The sequence below is a fragment of the Silurus meridionalis genome, chromosome 18, assembly GCF_014805685.1.
Source record: "Silurus meridionalis isolate SWU-2019-XX chromosome 18, ASM1480568v1, whole genome shotgun sequence".
In the NCBI taxonomy this organism is placed as follows: domain Eukaryota; kingdom Metazoa; phylum Chordata; class Actinopteri; order Siluriformes; family Siluridae; genus Silurus; species Silurus meridionalis.
Window position 1 is genome coordinate 21,590,186 of NC_060901.1, and position 21,604 is coordinate 21,611,789.

General features: G+C 38.9%; 2 protein-coding genes across 2 annotated transcripts; one reads left to right on the plus strand and one right to left on the minus strand.

The window, feature by feature from the left end:
- Window positions 1-1,299: 1,299 nt before the first annotated feature.
- On the minus strand, window positions 1,300-13,029 carry si:ch211-243j20.2 (uridine-cytidine kinase-like 1). Its single transcript, XM_046873423.1, has 15 exons — window positions 12,874-13,029; window positions 9,811-10,013; window positions 9,604-9,710; window positions 8,818-8,988; window positions 8,635-8,706; window positions 7,853-8,042; window positions 7,363-7,424; window positions 6,772-6,788; window positions 4,774-4,872; window positions 4,589-4,682; window positions 4,422-4,484; window positions 3,469-3,591; window positions 2,822-2,929; window positions 2,575-2,731; window positions 1,300-1,836 (listed from the first exon to the last, which is right to left on the minus strand). Exons 1-15 carry the CDS (start codon window positions 12,975-12,977, stop codon window positions 1,760-1,762), a joined length of 1,647 nt encoding a protein of 548 aa, XP_046729379.1. The 5' UTR covers window positions 12,978-13,029; the 3' UTR covers window positions 1,300-1,759.
- Window positions 13,017-21,438, plus strand: slc30a2 (solute carrier family 30 member 2). Its single transcript, XM_046873417.1, has 9 exons — window positions 13,017-13,133; window positions 14,496-14,620; window positions 17,977-18,173; window positions 18,258-18,404; window positions 18,487-18,640; window positions 18,727-18,946; window positions 19,661-19,766; window positions 20,328-20,462; window positions 20,855-21,438. The coding sequence occupies exons 1-9, from the start codon at window positions 13,017-13,019 to the stop codon at window positions 20,998-21,000; spliced, it is 1,347 nt and encodes a 448-aa protein (XP_046729373.1). The 3' UTR covers window positions 21,001-21,438.
- The last annotated feature ends 166 nt before the right edge of the window (window positions 21,439-21,604 follow it).

Sequence of the window (21,604 nt, forward strand, 5' to 3'; positions counted from 1 at the left end):
TACTTTTGGCCTTATGACGTGTATGCCTGTAGTCAGGTGGATCTTTGTGTCTGGTCGTAAACGTGAAGTGTGTCAATCGCTCCAAAAAAAAAAAAAAAAGGTGCTACATTAAACGAGGGCCTTCGAAACCTTAACCATGCTACGTTCAATTGGTGTGTTGTTTTTTTTTCCTTCCCTGAAATTCTTTAAATTTTTTAAATTATTACTATTATAATTATTATTTCTGACCTTTATAATAAGCATAATTTACAGTAAAAAAAAAGAAATAAAGAGGAAAAAAAATCTTGTATAATGGACTGTAACTGTGTACTGATTTATTAATTGATTAATTTATTATTTTAATTTTATTCAAACATTTTCGAAAAAAATTATTTCCCTTACATTTTTTGTATTGTTCCATCATTTGTTTCTAAAAAACAAATAATCATAGTCTGGTTACTGAATTATATCACATTTACATTCTATATTTGCTCACTGTGTGTGCGTGTGTGTGCGTGTGTGTGTGTGTGTGTGTGTTGGACAGTTGCTTCACAAAGGTCAAATTCTGTTGCCCAAAATAAATGCATCATCAGCATCCTGTCAACACGGCGTATTAGGCAAAGCAGACACACACACACACACACACACACACACACACACACACACACGTCTAAAATAAACACCATTATTATTAGCACCCCGTTTGGAAATAATCCATAAATGACTCACTGTGCATCCAAAAGTATTAGAACAATGGTCATTTCCACCCATATGTGCTCCATGAAGATCTGCTTTCCATGGGTTGGATGTGTATGGAAGATCTTGAGTGGCCTCCTACAGAGCACAAACTTTATTGGGATGAATTGGAAAACCACCCCAAGCTTCCTAAACCTTATTCCTTACGTACATCATGGTGAATGAAATCTCATGAATCTCCACAAAATCTAGAGAAACATCTTCCCAGAGGAGTGGAGGCTCTTATAAGAGGGAATGGGAACTAAATGTAGGATGAAGAAACTGCAGGGGGAAACAATATGGAATCGGAGTTGTTTAATTATATTATAAATATCAAACCAAGATCTCAAAATAAATCAAAAGCAAATCGAAACAACAAACAATAACCAGGTTGCAAAAGTATACACACCCTTCATATGTACACACACCCGTTTCACGTCCGATAGTAAATATTGAATGACTGTTTCCGATAAACGCAGATCTTTCACTTTTAGCAAGAAACATGTATGCACACATGTCAATGTATTGAAACCTTTTTTTAGTTATTTATGTATTTTTTAATACAAGCGCTTGTCGTTTTCGGGGTAAACTGTTGCACCCAAGGTTGGTTAAATCCGGTGGTCTTTTTCTTTACAGCTGTGTATGGTAGACGTGTGCACCCACGTCGTCTCAGCGCCGAATTTTCAGACAGCAAAGTGACATTTTTGAATAATTACAACCTGAAATTACGACTTGAAAAGGAACGAGAAACGATTTCCTCACTGCTACTGAGAGCTCGAATCGAAAACAAAAGTCATTTCTTTGACACAAAAAAGAAAGAAAGAAAGAAATTAAACGTCATACCCTGTAAAACATTTTCGAAAACAAGAAAAAAAAAACCTTCAATTAATAATATTAATCAGAACAATAATAAAAGAATAAGTACTCTGAACACTAGGGTTGAGATGAGCAGCACCGTCTCGGCAGTGAATCAGCAGCAGTCTTAGGAGGAAGCAAATTCCTCCTTTTGCTCACAAAAAAAAAAAAAAAAATAGATCCCTTCCCTTTAGTAATCCATCCCTTCTTCGCTTTCATACCACTCCGATGGAGCGTCTGTTCCGAAATAACGGTCCCCGAAGTTTCCTGTAGAATGCAAAAGAGCAGCACTTTCAACACCGTCGATTCCTTTGATTATCTGGATGTTTACATGATATAGAACTATATGCACAAAAGTATTGGGACACCCGACTTCTCCGTATATTCCACGTGTGGTTCTTCTTAAAACTGAAATATTTTCCCTCTTGAACGAGGAGACCCAAACCTGTGTGACATGTAATGCACAAATACAGCTCCGCGATGATATGCTTGACTTTGTTTGGATGTTGAAGCTGAACCAATTAATTGGTTTTGCTGGCAAAAATCCATACCGATAGTTTTTCCGGGTTACGTTATACAGTACACGAGAGCGGCCTCTAGAGGCATGAGCTTAAAACCATGCCTCCTGACCTCCTCATCTACATCCATTCCTGACTTTCCTTGTGGCTAAATGAAATCTCAGAAATTTCCACAAAGTCTAGAACATCTTCCCAGAAGAGTGGAGCTCATTATAAAAGCATTTAGAGACATGTGGAATTGGATGCTCAAAAAGGAGCATATAGCAATGTTACAGTCGGGTGTCCACAAACTTTTAAACACAGAGTAAGTATAAGGTGAATTAAGATGCCGAGAAGCTCTGGTCCAGAAGGTTCAGAAGAGCCGTTCACTACGCCTATACACATTTAATGACAGAGTGTATATCGTAGAATAAGCGTTAAGCAGGACATGGGAACTGTTTAGGTTCTGGAGATCCACCAAAGTCTTAGAAGCTAATTTAATGCTTACCAATGCCTGGGATGATGTGAAACTCGTCGTTGACCTTCTTGTCCACGGCTGTGGTGATGATACGGACCTTGGGAAAGGCGTACGCAACCGAGTGAACGCCCATCTCAGCCATGAGCAGAGACAGCAGGAAGATCTTGTCCTCCTCGACATCATGGTCCTAAAACCAAAAGCACCAGGGATTCGTACAGGGGTTCGTACAGGGATACAGTGTAGAACGTGGAGAAGTTTGTGTGTGAAGTGCACATACGAGTAAAACTCGGACGGCCATGAGAGCAGCTGCGCCGGTTGACACGGTGCTGTCCATCAGGATCACGTAGTCCTCGCTGATGTCCTTGGGCAAGCGCAGGTAGTGGAGCTGGGAAGCAGTGATCAATAATCAGGGATCGATGACTCACTTCAGAAACATTTTAAAGAGGTTTAGGCCCCTAGACATTTCAAAGATGTCTCCCCCGCCACTCTTTATTCCTTTTAGACAGTAAATGTCCCCTCTTTGATCCTTTAGACAGTATATGTTCCCCCTTTGATAATTTCAATCAGGAAATGCCCCCTTTGATCCTTTTAGACAGTAAATGTCCCCCTCTTTGATCCTTTCAGACAGGAAATCCACCTCCCCTTTGATCTCATTAGACACTATATGTCCCCACTTTGATCACTTTATGCAGGAAATGTCCCCTCTTTGATCCTTTTTGAAAATGTCCCCCCTTTGATCACTTTATACAGGAAATGTCCCCTCTTTGATCCTTTTTGAAAATGTTCCCCCTTTGATCCTTTCAGACAGGATAGATTCTCCCCTTTGATCCTTTCAGACTGGATATGTCCCCCCTTTGATCCTTCCAGGCAGGAAATGTCATCCAACAATGTGATTTAATGAGTGTCAAATCATAGAGTAAGTACCTCAGGCTCCCCAGTGTCATGGTTTGTCTGGATGAGGATCTTCCCCAGTCGGATGTCTTTACACACCGCCATCAAGGCCTGCTCCATCGTCTCTCCTGCACGCAGAATGGACACTCCAGAGATCTACACACACACATACACACACACACACACACACACACACACACACACACACCTGTAATCACAACCACATTTACAAATTGTTCTTATGCATTTAGGAACACACACACACACCCAACCCATGGAAAGCTGATCTTTGTGGCACTGTGCACTTTGTGGAACAGGTTTGGGTCTCCTAGTTTAAGTGAAGGAAAAGCTTCTGGATGCACCAGCTGGAAACAGCAGGTGTCCCAATACTTACTGTGTAGCCTTTTCTAATGAAAAGCAGTGGGAATTTTTTTGACGTGTGTAAGCAGAAAAATAATTATTTAATTTATAATTTTTATCTTTTTGTGTGGTCTCAAAAAATATATATTTTTATGTACATTATAAATTATAATGTATAATGTACTATTTATTTAATTACTTATTATTAAAAATATATATATTTAAATAAATTAAAATAATTTCATAACTTTTTTTTTATAATAGATGGCTTCTCCCCTTTTATTTTGTGTTTCAAAACAAAAAAATATTAATTGAACTATTTATACTGTTAGTTATAAAATAGCATTTAATAAAAGAAAATAGCCTTTTATTTAATGATATGGCTGCATTTTTGTAATTGTTATTTTTCATTTTATTTTTATTTATTATTAAGTATTATATTTATGAAACGTAATTTTTTTTAAACAGCCTTTTTATTTTATTATATGGTTGCTTTCTTTTTAATGTAATTTTTGTATGATTATAAAATATGAAATGTATATAATATTTATTTAATAATAATAAAAAAAAAATGAATACAAAAATTAATAATAAAAAAAAAAAAGAAAGAGAAATTTGTGACTGACCCGTTTCCCGCTGAGCCTCTTCCCTTCGTACACGGTCCCTTGAGGTGTTTCGACGGACACCGGCTGTAGAAGAGACAAGTTGCTCGTGAGGAAAAGTGAAGCAAATGTGTGTGTGTGTGTGTGTGTGTGTGTGTGTGTGTGTGTGTGTGTTTGTAGTGGTCACTAACCCTCAGCGGTAAGAAGGAGAGTGCGTGTTCGATAAGGAGCCTCATCAACCTCTTCGAGTAGAAAATAAACTCGTCCCGGTTTGTCTCCTTATTCCTGCAAATTCAGGGGGAGGGGGAAGAAAGCAGAAAGAAATCAGCAGCTGGCCGTGTCACCATGGTGACGTGTAGACGGCTGTGAACCATACCTGATGATGGTGTGCATCCCACGGACCTGAGGGGTGCTCTCCAACACGCTGAGGGTCTTTGGTAAAGGTTGACCCTGATGTGCTGAAGCCAAGGCAGATCTACGCAGTTACAATGACAACTTTGTATCAGTTCGTAAACACATGCACACACACGCACACCAAACATCACATCAAGCCAGGAATAAAGATGAATAATGTGGCTTCAATCTATTTATGTGCATTGAAGCAGAAAAAAACTTGCAGATGTTAAAAAAGGACGAGAAAAGGAACAATAGTATAAAAAGAGCAAATTTAGCATGCATGATACACGGTCTGACCAAACGTATTAGGACACCTGACTTGTCCTCCGTCCTCAAATCGTTTCCTAAAACACGGAGGCACACGATTGTGTAGAACGTCTCTGGATTGCTCCAGCGTGAGATTTCTCCCTTCAAGTGAACCATGAAGAAGCCAAACCTGATCCAGTATGACACAAAGTGCACCAAGCCAACTCTCCATGAAGATCTGGAAGATCTCCATGAAGAGCCTCCTCACTGATCTGACTTTAAGATGTCTGGAACTATCAAAAACAATCCATATCGATTTTCCAGGTCGTGTTAAACAGCATGAGAGCGGCCTCTAGAGGCAAATCACTGACACTACATGGTGTTTTTTTTTTTACACGCGAGATAAAAATAATAATTTATCTTAATATTTATTGTTTGGAATGTATTAATGATATGAATAATATTCATTAATATTTTCATATTCATTTCATTTAACACATTTTCATGATGTGGGACATTCATAAAATAAATTAGGTTGGGTGTCCACAAGCTTTATCTCAAGTAGGACACTGCAAGCGCTACAGATGTGTTTGGGATGTTGGAGTCTTCCTGGGTGACCATCATCATCATCATTTAATAATTCATGCAGCATCTGAACCTGAACATTGGCTCTTTGTGTCTAAATAAATAAACGAGATCATTCCGTACGATCGCTCGCGTATCTCTCACGAGAAGAACTTGTGCGTGTTAGTGGGCCGTGTGCAAGAGAATAAGGCACACGAGTGCAATAAATGAATAAATAAATAAAAGAATAAAAATCAAGCACCAATAATACAAAAAAAAAATAATTAGAAAAGCAAAAATGCTCCACAAGAAACAAAATGCACAAAAAAAGGGATGCCAGAGTTTTTCCTCACATATCCCAGCGGAGTTTCCTCTGAAGAAGAGATTTATTGCCATAACCAGAGATGAAGAGGAAAAAAAAAGAGGGGGAAAAAAAAAGAGGAAAAATAAAGAGAAAGAACAAAACCTCATTAAAGCTCAATTCAGAGGCTCGGAAAACAGGAAGTGCGGTGGGTAAGTGTGTGTTTGTGCATGCGCGCGTGTGTGTGTGTGTGTGGGTGGGTTACGTCGTGAGATGTCCAGGTGATGTTTCAGTAGTTCTGATATGCACCCGTGTTCCTAAACGCTATAAGAACCCGATTCCAGAAGGTCTGGAAAGTTCTGGTTGCGTGAAGAGTTGATTCTGCAGAACCACTGAAACATCGCCTTCACAAACACACACACACGTTTATCACAGCCACCGGAGCGAAGCGCCACAGAGAGGACAGAGACGAAAGGATGGACAGAATATGATCTGCATAAGTGCCTGATTCATAACATCAAACTATTTTATATAATAAATATACAGTAATTCACTCGAGTAGAAATAATGAATTAGCGTTAGATACACACACACACACACCCTTTAGTCTCTTAGTGTCCTCTTCAAAAGGGACAGACAGAGAAACAAAGAAAAACAGACAGACATAGATGGTAAAGGAAAAAAATTAGAGAGATGGAGAAGAACAGAAGCAGGTGGAGAGATGAAGAAGAATAAAAGCAGGTGGAGAGATGAAGAACAGAAGCACAGAAGCAGGTAGAGAGACGGAGAAACACAGAAGCAGACAGAGACGGAGGAGGACAGAAGCAGATGGAGGAGGACAGAGTGAGGACAGAGTGATGGTCATACCTCACTGTGCTTTCACGCTGTGGTAAGTTAGAGTGCATTCAGGCGACGGGGGAGGGGGGGGTTTCACACACACGAGTGTTTCATTACAAACGCACAGGAGAGAAACGAAAACACACACAAGATCAAAAAATCATCCAGTGGAGAAGAATCATAACATTCCAAAATCACACCATACAAACAAAGTCTTTTCTCCAATTACTATCAATAATAATCATTTATCATTCCAATTATGCTAATTACTCGGCTGTGTGACACGCCCACTTTTATATTAATTCATTCTGGAGCACAATATGGGTTCTAATAATATGACACGCGCATACACCTACATAAATAAATGTGTGAGATAAATATATGTATGTGTGTATATATATATATATATATATATATATATATATATATATATATATATATAAAATGTATATATTTAATTCATTAAATGAAATTATTATAGAAATGTACAATAATTTAATGTTCACTTGATTTAATTTTATTTTTTATTATCAAACTATCGGTATTCACTGTTAACAATGCTTCGAAAAAACAGGCGAAAAAACCCCCACCGCGTGCTTGTCACGTGACGCGTGAACGTACCTTTTCGAGCTGACTGTGCACGTGCTGCACGATCAACTCCAGCGCTACGAAGTTCTCTCCTCCTGGTGGAAGAACGGAACGTTTCAGACAAACCATCAAAACATTCACGTCATCATTTATACATAAAAAAAAATAATTAAAATAAATCTCATGTAAGATACACAGTGGGGCCAAAGGTTTGTGGACACCTGACCATACGATCCCATTTCCATATTTAATCTCCATTCTGCTCTGGGAAAATGTTCCACTCGGAAGGATGTTCGGTGAGGAATTCAGGTCTCATAAAACAGGTTAAGGTCTCATTGTTCAAATGAAAGATAAATGTCATGCTATATAATGCATGTGCACCTCCAAACTGTGGCTGAATACTTTTGGTTACAGTTGCTCTCTATCAGTTTCGAGGCGGAGACTCGGATCATTTAGACACCAAAGAATGAAGCAGGAACGTTCAGAACGTAACTCGGAACGTACACGTCTCCGCCCTTCTCACCTCTCGGAACCACGATATCTGCGACCTGCACTGTGGGTTCGATGTACTGCTCGAATGCCGGTTTCACGAACTTGTTGTACTGCTTGATGACGCCGCCGATGTCTCGACCTCGATTTGTGATGTCCCTTTTTAGCCGCCTGACGAGCCGGATGTCCGAATCAGTGTCCACAAACACTTTCATGTCCAGCAGCTAGAAAGAAGACCCACAAAACAAAAAACATACCTTTTTTAAAAGAAAAAAGAAAGTTTTAAAGATTTATATCTATATCTATATCTATATCTCTCTCTCTCTCTCTCTCTCTAGAGGTGAATCACTGATACCACATACTTTTTTTTTTTATTCCTTTTGGATGTACTGTCATTTTTATTTATTTTGAGTGTTACTTTTTATCGGTCGAATTCTAATATATTTTACACACTATACAGGCAAAAGTTTGTGGACACCTGAATAAGATGCTATGTGCTTCCTTTTTAAACATACCATCACACCTATTTCCTGTTATAACACCCTCGATTTTTCTGGGAAGATGTTTAAACTAGATAGTGTGAAGATTGGTGAGATTTCAAAATCAGGTATTAATGTAGGTGATGTTCCAATTCATTCCAGAGCTGTTCAGTAGGGTTTTAAGATCTATAGAAGGCCACTCAAGATCTTCCACACACATGTAAAGTGTATCTTCATAGAGCTGGCTTTGTGAAGGGAAAAATTAAAAAAGTCAGGAGTTTAAATACTTTTGGTCATAGATTTATTTGATCTCCTGAGGACCAGGATGTGAACTTACCTTCAAAAGCTCCTTATTTGCAAAAGCCAAGATTCCTTCGAATATTACAACATTGGCCCCATACACAGTTTTCTGCAAAGACAAAAAAAATGATTCCAGACATTTGCGTTTCCATTGTTCATCTGAAAATGCTCCACTGTACCTCCAAAACAAGGTTTCTTAAGAATTCAGATTGACACTTACCCACTCTTTGCGACGGCCGTGTGTGGTGAAGTCGTAGACGGGCACTTTGATGCTTTTGCCCTTCTTCAGTTTCCTCAGCACTGTGATGAGCAGTTCGAAGTCGAAAGCATCCGGATGATCAAAGTTGTACTCGTTCCTCGCCGCAAGCTCCTGTTCCTCTTTGCTCAACACCTGTGGTGTTTATATATATATATATATATATATATATATATATATATATAAAAAGAAAATCATAAAAATAAATGTAAAAACAAATATATATTTATATAATATAATAAATATATATATATATATATAATAAAAAAAACTATTTCTTTGTGTACAAATTTTAAAACATTTTAAAAAATACATTTTTAAGTCACGGTTTGGTTTAATTTCGATACAATTAAAGGAAACAAATGCATGAAAATGTCGGGGTTTTTTATTAACAATTTTTAATTTTCATTTTGTTTTTTTAATAAAAATGCTCTCTTGGTTAAATAATATATAAAACAATAAATTTACAATGTTTCATACGAATATTATTTATATATAAAATGTAATAAAATAAATGAATACGATACATGTTTTTATTATATCGATTAAATTGTGTAATGGATGAAATAAAATTCAATAAATGAAAAAATTTATTAAAATAGTTTACATTTGTTACCCCGATGTGGGTAATACAGATGTGTGTATACACACACACACACACACACACACACACACACACACACACACGTGTCTTAGATTTCAAATAAACGTTTACATTAACACACCTAGGAACCCAGGAATTATCATTACCTTATAGAAGGAGTCCATGGACAGAAGGACGACCCATGGAACATCCAGAGCCTCGATGATCTTATTGGCGACGGTGGTTTTCCCCGAGGCGCTCCCCCCACACAGACCTGCAGGACCACACGGTTGTGTATTTATCATGAAAAACAACATCTTCCTAAGCAGCTGGGTTCTGAGATGAACGAGGACATACCTTTAACGAGGACATACCTATAACGAACGCCTCCTTAAAGGTGGTTCCTGTGACGTTGTACCAGGGTGGACGTCCCGCCGTGTAGATCGTCCGCTTGTTGGTCCTTAGCAGAGGAGGCTCGGTTTTACTTTGACTCGTGGTCCTCTTCTGCGGAGACAGCGACGGCGTCAGAGGGCAGGTGCGCCTCAAAAGGCCGTCGAGAGAATCCTCGCTGCTGCCGCTAGAGGGTAGAGAACATACGGGCGAGCTGGGACTCAAATTCAAAACCTTCAACGTTCAAACACACAGAACTGTTTAAACGTATCCATCAGAAACGCCTTAAAAATCACAGGACCGGGATCTTTCCGTCTGGACGTGGATACCATTATTATGCTAATTATCCCATGCAGGACATCAGAGAGAGTCCATGGACTTCGAGAACCTCTCAGGATGGCGCTCCTGGCATGGCGTTTGATGTCTGTGCAGGTGAGGGAGTGCAAACACACCTTCATGTCCACTCCAGGAATCCCACACACGAGCCCAGAAAAGACCACAGGCCTCATGTGAGTAAGACTCTCATCACATGGACACATCAACAGGAAGCGGTTAGGACATTCAAGTGTGTGTATATGGTCGTGTAAAGTGTGTGTCAGGTGTGTATATGGTCGTGTAAAGTGTGTGTCAGGTGTGTATATGGTCGTGTAAAGTGTGTGTCAGGTGTGTATATGGTCGTGTAGGGTGTGTGTCAGGTGTGTATATGGTCGTGTAGGGTGTGTGTCAGGTGTGTATATGGTCGTGTAGGGTGTGTGTCAGGTGTGTATATGGTCGGTAGGGTGTGTGTCAGGTGTGTATATGGTCGTGTAGGGTGTGTGTCAGGTGTGTATATGGTTGTGTAGGGTGTGTGTCAGGTGTGTATATGGTTGTGTAGTGTGTGTCAGGTGTATATGGTTGTGTAGTGTGTGTCAGGTGTGTATATGGTTGTGTAAAGTGTGCCAGGTGTGTATATGGTTGTGTAAAGTGTGTGTCAGGTGTGTATATGGTTGTGTAAAGTGTGTCAGGTGTGTATATGGTTGTGTAAAGTGTGTCAGGTGTGTATATGGTTGTGTAAAGTGTGCAAGGCGTGTATGGTTGTGTAAAGTGTGTGTCAGGTGTGTGTATGGTTGTGTAAAGTGTGTCAGGTGTATATGGTTGTGTAAAGTGTGTGTCAGGTGTGTATATGGTTGTGTAAAGTGTCAGGTGTGTATATGGTTGTGTAAAGTGTGTCAGGTGTGTATATGGTTGTGTAAAGTGTGCAAGGCGTGTGTATGGTTGTGTAAAGTGTGTGTCAGGTGTGTATATGGTTGTGTAAAGTGTGTCAGGTGTGTGTATGGTTGTGTATAGTGTGTGTCAGGTCTGTATATGGTTGTGTAGGGTTTGTGTCAGGTGTGTATATGGTTGTGTAAAGTGTGAATATGGTTGTGTAAAGTGTGAATATGGTTGTGTAAAGTGTGTGTCAGGTGTGTATTTGGTTGTGTAAAGTGTGTCAGGTGTGTATATGGTTGTGTAAAGTGTGTGTCAGGTGTATATGGTTGTGTAAAGTGTGTGTCAGGTGTGTATATGGTTGTGTAAAGTGTGTGTCAGGTGTGTATATGGTTGTGTAAAGTGTGTGTCAGGTGTGTATATGGTTGTGTAAAGTGTGTGTCAGGTGTGTATATGGTTGTGTAAAGTGTGTGTCAGTGTGTATATGGTTGTGTAAAGTGTGTCAGGTGTGTATATGGTTGTGTAAAGTGTGCAAGGCGTGTGTATGGTTGTGTAAAGTGTGTCAGGTGTGTATATGGTTGTGTAAAGTGTGTCAGGTGTATATGGTTGTGTAAAGTGTGTGTCAGGTGTGTATATGGTTGTGTAAAGTGTGTGTCAGGTGTGTATATGGTTGTGTAAAGTGTGTGTCAGGTGTGTATATGGTTGTGTAAAGTGTGTGTCAGGTGTGTATATGGTTGTGTAAAGTGTGTGTCAGTGTGTATATGGTTGTGTAAAGTGTGTCAGGTGTGTATATGGTTGTGTAAAGTGTGCAAGGCGTGTGTATGGTTGTGTAAAGTGTGTCAGGTGTGTATATGGTTGTGTAAAGTGTGTCAGGTGTGTATGGTTGTGTAAAGTGTGTGTCAGGTCTGTATATGGTTGTGTAGGGTTTGTGTCAGGTGTGTATATGGTTGTGTAAAGTGTGTGTCAGGTGTGTATATGGTTGTGTAAAGTGTGTCAGGTGTGTGTATATGGTTGTGTAAAGTGTGTGTCAGGTGTGTATATGGTTGTGTAAAGTGTGTGTCAGGTGTGTATATGGTTGTGTAAAGTGTGTGTCAGGTGTGTATATGGTTGTGTAAAGTGTGTCAGGTGTATATGGTTGTGTAAAGTGTGCAAGGCGTGTGTATGGTTGTGTAAAGTGTGTGTCAGGTGTGTATATGGTTGTGTAAAGTGTGTCAGGTGTGTGTATGGTTGTGTAAAGTGTGTGTCAGGTCTGTATATGGTTGTGTAGGGTTTGTGTCAGGTGTGTATATGGTTGTGTAAAGTGTGTATATGGTTGTGTAAAGTGTGTGTCAGGTGTGTATATGGTTGTGTAAAGTGTGTGTCAGGTGTGTATATGGTTGTGTAAAGTGTGTGTCAGGTGTGTATATGGTTGTGTAAAGTGTGTGTCAGGTGTGTATATGGTTGTGTAAAGTGTGTATATGGTTGTGTCAGGTGTGTGTCAGGTGTGTATATGGTTGTGTAAAGTGTGTCAGGTGTGTATATGTTTGTGTAAAGTGTGTCAGGTGTGTATATGGTTGTGTAAAGTGTGTGTATAGTGTATGTATTGTGTGTACATCTACACAACGTTGGAAACACGTAGTACACGTGCTGCACGCGCTAACAGGCTACATTTAGCCAGGCAGCTAGTTTTAGTCTAAACTCTGATTAATTGATTAGTGAATTAATTATTTAATCGATTGATTGATTACTCGGGATGAATTCATACTTGTGTGTGACTGATAGATGAGTGTGTTTGTGTGTTTGTGTGTGTGAGAGAATTAAAGCATTTCTTTCTTTCTTAGTTTTTGCATTCCTTTCTTTCTTCCTTCATTCCCTTCTTTCACCTGTCGGATCTGGCCGCGCGCTGCTCCTCTTCGTCTACTTCCTCCTTTGGTTGGATTTGGACCGTGGCTCGGTTGGTTGACACCGCCATGTTTTCATCCCGCATCACAAAGCAAGAGTAAGCGTGTCTGTCTACGTCATCAGGATGCGCCGGATACAGAGAGAGAGGTTACATCGCAGCCCCCCGAAAAACTGCCCCACCTACTGGATGAGGACAGAGAAGCTGCACACTCGCAGCCCACTACATACACACCTGCCCCAGGTGAGTGACACACTGACACACACACACACACACACACACACACACACACACACACACACACACACAGGTGTATACATTTCTTTCCCTTTATTTTATTTTAGTTTTTTATTTTATTTTATTTAAGAGAGAAAGAAAGACAAAGAAAATACTTTTTAAAATTAATATTCAGTTATTAGTATAAAGTTAATAAAAAATGTTTTTTTAAATGTATTATTTTATTTTAATACTCAGTTAAAGTTACTAAAACAAATTTGTCTTTTTTTTATTAATTTTTTTATTAATATTTAGCAAAATGTACAATTCCATTAAAGTTCAGATATGTTCTTCTGTTCTCTATTTTTTTATTTAATATTCAGTAAAAGTTAATACGATTATAATTTTTGGCCTCTGTTCTTTATTACATTTTATTTTTAATTATTATTCAGTAAAAGTTAAAAAAATAATTTACTTTATTACATTATATTTTTTATTAATATTTAGTAAAATAAAAAGATAATTTCTTGTCTTATGTTCTTTCTTTTTTTTAAATAAATATTCAGTAAAAGTTAATAAAATTATTAATATTTTGTCTTCTGTTCTTTTTATTATTATTTAATATTCCATTAAAGTTAATAAAAAAAATTGTCTTTTAATTACATTTTATTTTGTATGTTAATAAAAATTATATTTTTTGTCTTCTGTTCTTTATTTTTTTATTTAATATTCCATTAAATTACTAAACAAAAATGTGTCTTTTGTTCTTGATTACTTTACGTTTTAATTCATATTCAGAAAAAGTTTCTGAATCATATAGATAGTCAGAGAGAGAGAGAGAGAGAGAGACATAGAATGAGAGAGGGGGAAAGAACAGAGAGAAAGAGACTGAAAAAAAGAGATTAGACCGACAGACCGACAGAGAGAGGAGAAGAAAGGTGGAGATGAATTGAGACAGAGGGGTGTGTGTGTGTGAGAGAGAGAGAAAGAGAGAAAGAGAGAGAGAAATAGGATGACAGAGGGAGAGATAGAGGATATTTAGTCAACCGTGTGTGTGTGTGTGTGCGCGTGTGTGCATGCGTGCGAGAGAGAGAGAGAGAGAGAGAGAGAGAGAAAGCCCACACGAGCGCACGTGCACGCGCAGTAGGTTCTCTGCGTCTCAGCGGCGCGCCTTCACCCACAGAACCTCTTCAAGTTCAGCAGTGTCGCATTAATAACTTTCCACTCCTCCTCTTTTCTTCCCTTTTTTTCTTTTGTCGTTTCTTCGGATGATGAATGATCGCACTTCTTCTCTTCCACTCTGGAAAATGGACTGGAGGACTCTTTATTAAAAAAAAAAAGAAAAAAAAAACATCTTTGGAAATTCACTGCAGACCTTTTTAATTCTAGCTAAGTGTTGATCAGACCCTGTGGAGTGACCAGGAGAGATCAGACATGGAGACACCGACGGATTCCGAGAAATCTCACCTAATTCACGAGAGAAACACCAAATCCTACTCTCTTCATCTCCAAAGGTAAAGATTACTTTAATAATAATAATAATAATAATAATAATAATAACAATAACAATAATAATAATTATTATTATAACAATAATATTTATAATAATTATAATACTAACAATAATAATAATAATAATAATTGTTATTATTATTTTAAAAAAAACCCACAAAATTAACATTTGTATTGCCCACATTTCTTTTCTTTTAGGCAACAAAACAAGTAAAATATTTGTTTTTTTTTATTTTAGTAAAAACCTGCCCGCACTGCTGCAACATCCAGATAGGGGGATGTTGCATACCCCATACCTCCTCATACGCCCCATAATCCCCAAATCTCCCCATACCCCCCATCAATACCTCCCCAAATCTCCCCATACCTCCACATACTTCTCCAGACACCACTCATACCTCCCCATACATCTCCACAGCTCCCAATACACTCCTAGACCCCCCCAATAAATAAATAAATAAATAATCGAATTCATATTGATCAGATTTACAGTCTGAAGATCAAAATCACCTCGTGCATTAATGAAAGTGAAGCTCACAATCTTCAACCTGCATCTGGTTAATTCATATGTGTGTGTGTGTGTGTGTGTGTGTGTGTGTGTGTGTGTCCTCTCAGAGATTGCATGGTGCATGGTCAGGGAGTGTGTGATGTGTATCAATGAGCAAATTCATTTCCATGCATCACTTGCTTTTGGACAGCGTTTGACAAATGACCCCGACTTTTCCCTTTTTCTCTTTTTTTAACGATCAGAATGAAAAACCCTCCAAATCTCTCGTGCATGAGATTTTTTTAGCTCTTTTTTTTAATATATATAAAACCGCATTAGAAAATAATCAAAATGTTTGCAGTGTGAACAATTAATAAAAACGCGGCATATAAATCGAATTGCGAATAAACACGAACCTTCAGTGCATTTTTTTTGGTTTGTAAATATAATTCGATTTGGGAGGGGAAAGAAAATAAAGAGGAACATTTTGATTGGTGCAACATTAAATTAATTGCGTGTTTTTATTAAATTATTTGATATTCGATAAATAAAGATCAAACGCGTATTGACAAAAATTAAAAATGCTTAAAGAAGATCAGGATGTTTCTGTTTTTATTATTATTATTTATTTTCCTGATTTTGATTTGACATTTTTGTTTTTCTAGAATTATCTTTTTTTTTTTCAACAGAATTGGTTTGGAAAAAGGCAAAGAAAAGAAAATGTCGGAGGCGTAAAAGAAATAATAAAAGGGAAATAAAAGCGGTGGAGCGCGCGCCTAAATCATGTTAAAAATTATGTATATGTTAATTATAATGTATAATTCTATCTATCTATCTATCTATCTATCTATCTATCTATCTATCTATCTATCTATCTATATGTCTGTCTGTCTTAAGGAATGGCAATAAATAATTGTTCTAATGATCTAATAATGAAATAAAATAAAATAATGCTAAATAAAATGATCGGATTCGTAATGTGTGTGTGTGTGTGTGTGTGTGTGTGTGTGTGTGTGTGTGTGTGTGTGTGTGTGTGTACATACATACATGAGAGAAGAAGAAAGGCAGTAATTTATTTGGAAAATAATGTCGGAAAAGTCCAACGTCGCTGAATAAAAGCAGAGAAAAGCCGAAAGTTGCTGCGTGTTTATTTCCATATGAAATTTATATTTCAAACTTTATACCTGTTTAATTTAAACTACTTTATATTTAACACGAAACACTGCGTTTTTCCGGTTTAACCAACTTAGTGTTTTATATATTAATGTCTTTAACAAATAACCATATTTACTACATAAATATATGCATCTATCTCTATCTCTCTATCTCTATCTATCTATCTATCTATCTATTTATATAATTGTCTATCTATCTATCTATCTATCTATCTATCTATCTATCTATCTATCTATCTATCTATCTATCTATCTATCGGTCTGTCTACAGGTATCTATCTTCAAAATTCTTATTACTTTTGTGTATTTTCTTTCTTTCTTTCTTTCTTTCTTTCTTTCTTTCTTTCTTTCTTTCTTTCTTTCCTTCCCTCCATCTATTTCTAATATATTTATATTTATTATATATTATATCATATTTATGAAATAGAAATTTGTTCTGTCTTTGTTTATCTATCTATCTATTTTTATTTATGTATTAATAAGCACAGGAGGAAGTGTTAAAGGCGTCCCTGTATGTTTGTTTATCTGATCTGTGTATTAAGCTCTCAGTCGTATTCACTCGTGTGTGAACTAAAAGAAACAGTCAGGGGGTAATTTCAGTAAAAGAACTGCCCCTGAGTCCGTGTGCTGTGGATGAGCAGTGCACACAGAGTGGGGTGGGGGGGGTGTTTCGTGTGTGTCACTCCCTGTGGGGTGATTAAGCAGAGGCTGTGTCCCGCTTGGCTGCTTCCTATCAGGCACTGAAGAGAGAGGTGTGTGTGTGTGTGTGTGTGTGTGTGTATTGGGGGTGCTTATCTCTTGTGAGGCAAGATTGGCCTTTTCCACCCCATTAGCTTCATCATAGCATCTCTCCCATTAAACCACACACACACACACACACACACACACACACACACACACACACCCAACAGTGAGACGAAGAGGGCAGAAACGCCGACTCAGCAGTAGCTACGGACCATGCTGATTTCATTCAGATCTCATGTGTGTTCCTGATTAAATCTGGTTCATTCTGAACACCATGCTGATGAGGTTCCGGTGAGTTTTATGGACGTAGATATGGGTACCTTGGAGATCACATTGTGATCCAGATGGACTACAGTAAACTGGATTTTGAGTTTATATCTTGGTCACTACACTGCACTACATAACGGAGGAAACGGGGTGGAGATGAAGCTTTTAAAGATCTTAACAACAAATGATTGATGAGAAAATCTGTACACAAACTGAAATATTCCTGAAACCTTATTAGTCCTCATTCACTCTTATAATAAACTTCACCCTTCTGAGAAGGTGTTCCAGCAGATTTTTTTTAGATTTGTGCCCCTTCAGACACAAAGGTCATTTCAGGTGTTGATATAAAATGTAAACAGATGGAGAAGATCGAGTTCAAGCTCAATAGCACGAGATCCTCCACTGTGCACAAAGCGAGCCCTACGAAGATCTGCTTTCCATGGAATGGAGAGGAAAATCTCCTGCTATGGGTTGAATCTGAACGCTGAGTGCAAATTTGGCCTCCTCACTTTGTTGCTGATGAACACAAATGTCCAAGCACACTCCAAAATCTAGTGGAACATCTTCCCAGAAGAGTGGAGGGAACCATTAGAGCACGTTGGCTCATTGTTATGATCTACAAACAACTGTACTGATTATATAAACGCGGATTGTAGGAATAAATATTTTGATCTGTTTTTCCTAGCGAATTCCCCGGTTCCAAAGGTCAGGTGTATGAGAACGGAGACGCTCCCGGAGCCATCGAGTTGAAGAGGCCGGTCGGAGCGCACTGCCATGGAAGCAAAGCTCAGGTGGAGGAGAACCGGGATAAACTGGTGGCTAAAAAGAAGCTGTACATTGCTTCGATAGTCTGCCTGGTCTTCATGATTGGGGAGGTGATCGGTAAGAGTCGATCGGTTGATGTCGCAAAAACGGTTTCCTTTATGAAACTCAAGGAAACGTCTTTGCATCTCTACGTTTCTGCAGGTGGATATCTCGCCCACAGCCTGGCCATCATGACCGACGCCGCTCATCTCCTCACAGATTTTGGGAGCATGATGGTCAGCCTTTTCTCCCTGTGGATTTCCTCTAGACCACCAACCAAGACCATGAACTTCGGGTGGCACAGATCAGGTAAGCGGTAATCTAGCATGAGGAATCGCTCCATCAAGCTTGGGGTCTAACGCGATTTTTTTTTTTTTTTTTGCACTTCCAGAGATTTTAGGAGCGCTAATATCCATCATGTCGATCTGGATAGTGACCGGCGTGCTGGTGTACCTCGCTGTGGAGAGAATCGTAAGAAACGATTACGAAATCGATGGCAGAGTGATGCTGCTTACTTCAGGATGTGCTGTTGTGGTCAACATCATGTGAGTTCGAAAAGCCCTGCGGTATTACTCCACTGAGCAAACCAATAAAACCCAGCGAGGATTTTGATTGCAGGGTTCTTTTATAGAATGGCGTACATCCTGCACCACTCCACCAACTTTCACGGGACAGAATCCGGCTATCACAAGATCACCGAAAACGGGATGAGTCCCGTGGGTCATGGCCACTCCCATAGTCTCCTGGGGGGCCACGGAAACACCAGCGTCAGAGCGGCGTTCATACATGTTCTGGGCGACCTGTTGCAGAGCTTCGGGGTGATGATCGCCGCCATCATTATCTACTTGCGGGTGAATACGTCAAACCACTACATTACTAGGGGTGTAACGGCACACGTGTTTAGACCGCACCGTTTCAGTACAGGGCTTTCGGCTTTTCGGTGCACACGTGTATAAAAAAAAGGAACTAGAGTTAGCGCAGTGTCACTGTGGCTACTCACTGCAGGCTGAAAATACGATTTGTAGTGATTTGTGATTTTGTTTTGCGGCGCAACGTTTTACGGAGTGGAGCAGTATGGATTCTATTGCGTTTTATGTCCAGCTCCAAGAATTTTCTCGTTTTTCAAGAATTTTGTGTACCGTCACACCCCTACCATACATACATCAGTTTTCTGGACACCTGACCATTATAGCCATATGGGTTCTCCACCAAACCATTACAATTTCTAAGAAACCCAAACACAGCTCCAGGATGACAACGATCTCCATGAGAAGACCATAAGAAATCCTGCACAGACCCCTGACCCTCTCAACCTTCTCAACACCTTTGGAATAAGCTTTTACCTGAGCCTCCTCAACTCCTCCAGAATAATGACCTGACCTCACTAATGCTGAACAAACTCCAAAATCTAGTAGAAAACCATCCCCAAAGAGTGGAAAGAAGGAATAAGTCTGGAACGAGATGTTCAGCAAGTACATATGAAGCTCTGATGGTCAAGTGTACACAAAATGTTGACTATATAGTATGAAACTGAGAAGACTAACCGAACGCTTTTTCTGTTGCAGCCCGAATACAAAATCGCCGATCCCATTTGCACCTTCTTGTTCTCTTTGTTCGTCCTGGGAACAACGCTCACCATTCTCCGCGATGTCTTTCGCATCCTCATGGAGGGTACGTTTGTTTCAGTGATTGATTGTTCAGACCTCTGGTAAAAAAAAAGTCATTCAGTTCTGTTTCCTGTGTAACGCACCGCAAAGTGTCTGAGTCACGTGATTAAAGAACGAGCGACTCTTTCAAAATAAACAAATCACTCTTTGAGACGACTCGTTCCTCCGAGTCACAGTAACGACTCGTTTAAAAATGAACGGATCGTTCACGATCGACCCGTCACTACCCTCTTCTCCAGCCAATCGAGAATGCCTTTGGCTTATGTATATAGAAGAAGGCAGATAGCGCGTTCCTTCGAGTGTGCTACACTGCCCCCTGTGGCAGAACGAAACAAGACAAAACGTGTGTTGGCTGCTTCTTCTTCTTCTTCTTCGCAAAATGTCATATTAGTGGCTAATTTATCTTTACCTGCAGGTCACCTGACATCTTTATGAACCACCAAAAAATGAAAAACTGTGTTAGAAATTGAATTATGGAATTATAGAGGGGTCAAAATGTTCCTCAATGATCTTTGAGGTGTGCATGTTCTTTTGTAGTTCCTTGTGGCATGTGATTTACTTGCAGGTGCACCCAGAGGAATCGAATTCAACTCCGTAAAGGAAGTGTTGCTATCGCTGAAATCTGTGAAGGCCTTGCACAGTCTGCATTTGTGGGCTCTAACCCTCGGACAGACCCTGGTTTCTGTTCATGTGGCCATCGGTAAGACACCAGTCCTTCACTTTGGGCAGATTTGTAAGATGTGTGTGCCAAAAGTATTTGGACACCTGACTTTTTCCACCTGTATGTACTTCTTCCCCAAAACTGTTCCCACAAACCTGAAGGCACGCATTTGTATAGAACGTTTTATAGCATGGAATTACGAGATTCTGTTCTGTAGCTCAATGAAGATCTGCTTTCCATGTGTTGGATGTGTGTGAAAAAATGTGAAGGAAATCTCCACAACATCTCTCCCCAGAAGAGCGTAGCTTATTATAAGAGGAATGTTCAAAAAGTAACACAAAGCAAACTTCTTGTCAGGTGTCCACAAACCGTTGGCCTTTAAAGCTGGAGAAACCTCAGAGCTGCTAAAATCAATCGTGTGTGTGTTTTAGAGGAAAATGCAGATCCTCAGAGCGTCCTCAAGGAAGCAACCGAGCTCCTCCAGACCAAGTTTGGCTTCTACAGCACCACCATCCAGGTCGAGCCCTACAGCGAGGACATGGCCTACTGCACCATGTGCCAGGATCCCACGGAATAACGTGGGGAGGAAAAGTAGACAAGGAAAATGCATCAAATACATTGTTTCTAAAGTTGGATTATGTCCAGAAATGCTGCCGGGGCATTAGCAGGCACTTTCTTTTTGATTATATATAAATATATATAAATATATCTCAATTATTCATACATACAGAAATACTGCCATCCTCGAATGTTTCTGAAATGACAAATACGCTCTCCCGGCATCCCATAATAATAAATCCACATTCCGTTCCAATATCCCAGAGTATTCTTGAGAATTCCGCCATTATTCATATAACTATACATATCCAATCTCACACTTTATTCCAATAGCGTTCTGATCATAAACGATCGAATGGCCATCAATTACACGTGCAAACTATTCAGAAGATGCCTGGATGGATATCATTTCGTTTATGGTATATTTCAATTGAAATGATCTATTTTAATATATTTTAGTATGTAATAATTGATATAAAAAAAGGAATTGTAATATTTTTCCTTTTCTTTTTTATTGATATTAATATCAATAAAATATTAAACATCAATATTATTAGTAAATATTAATATTTTTCCCTCTCTTCTTTTCAGATTTTTCTTTCTGCCTGATCCTTCATATTTAC

Bases quoted from the DNA above. Each gene is read 5' to 3' on its own strand.
- slc30a2 (XM_046873417.1), top strand. From the start codon at position 13,017: ATGCGCCGGATACAGAGAGAGAGGTTACATCGCAGCCCCCCGAAAAAC. The intron at 13,134-14,495 runs GTGAGTGACACA...TTTTAATTCTAG, and splicing joins TACATACACACCTGCCCCAG to CTAAGTGTTGATCAGACCCT. The intron at 19,767-20,327 runs GTACGTTTGTTT...ATTTACTTGCAG, and splicing joins CTTTCGCATCCTCATGGAGG to GTGCACCCAGAGGAATCGAA.
- si:ch211-243j20.2 (XM_046873423.1), bottom strand. From the start codon at position 12,977: ATGCGGGATGAAAACATGGCGGTGTCAACCAACCGAGCCACGGTCCAA. The intron at 8,989-9,603 runs GTAATGATAATT...TAAACACCACAG, and splicing joins CCATGGACTCCTTCTATAAG to GTGTTGAGCAAAGAGGAACA. The intron at 1,837-2,574 runs GTAAGCATTAAA...TGCATTCTACAG, and splicing joins TCACATCATCCCAGGCATTG to GAAACTTCGGGGACCGTTAT.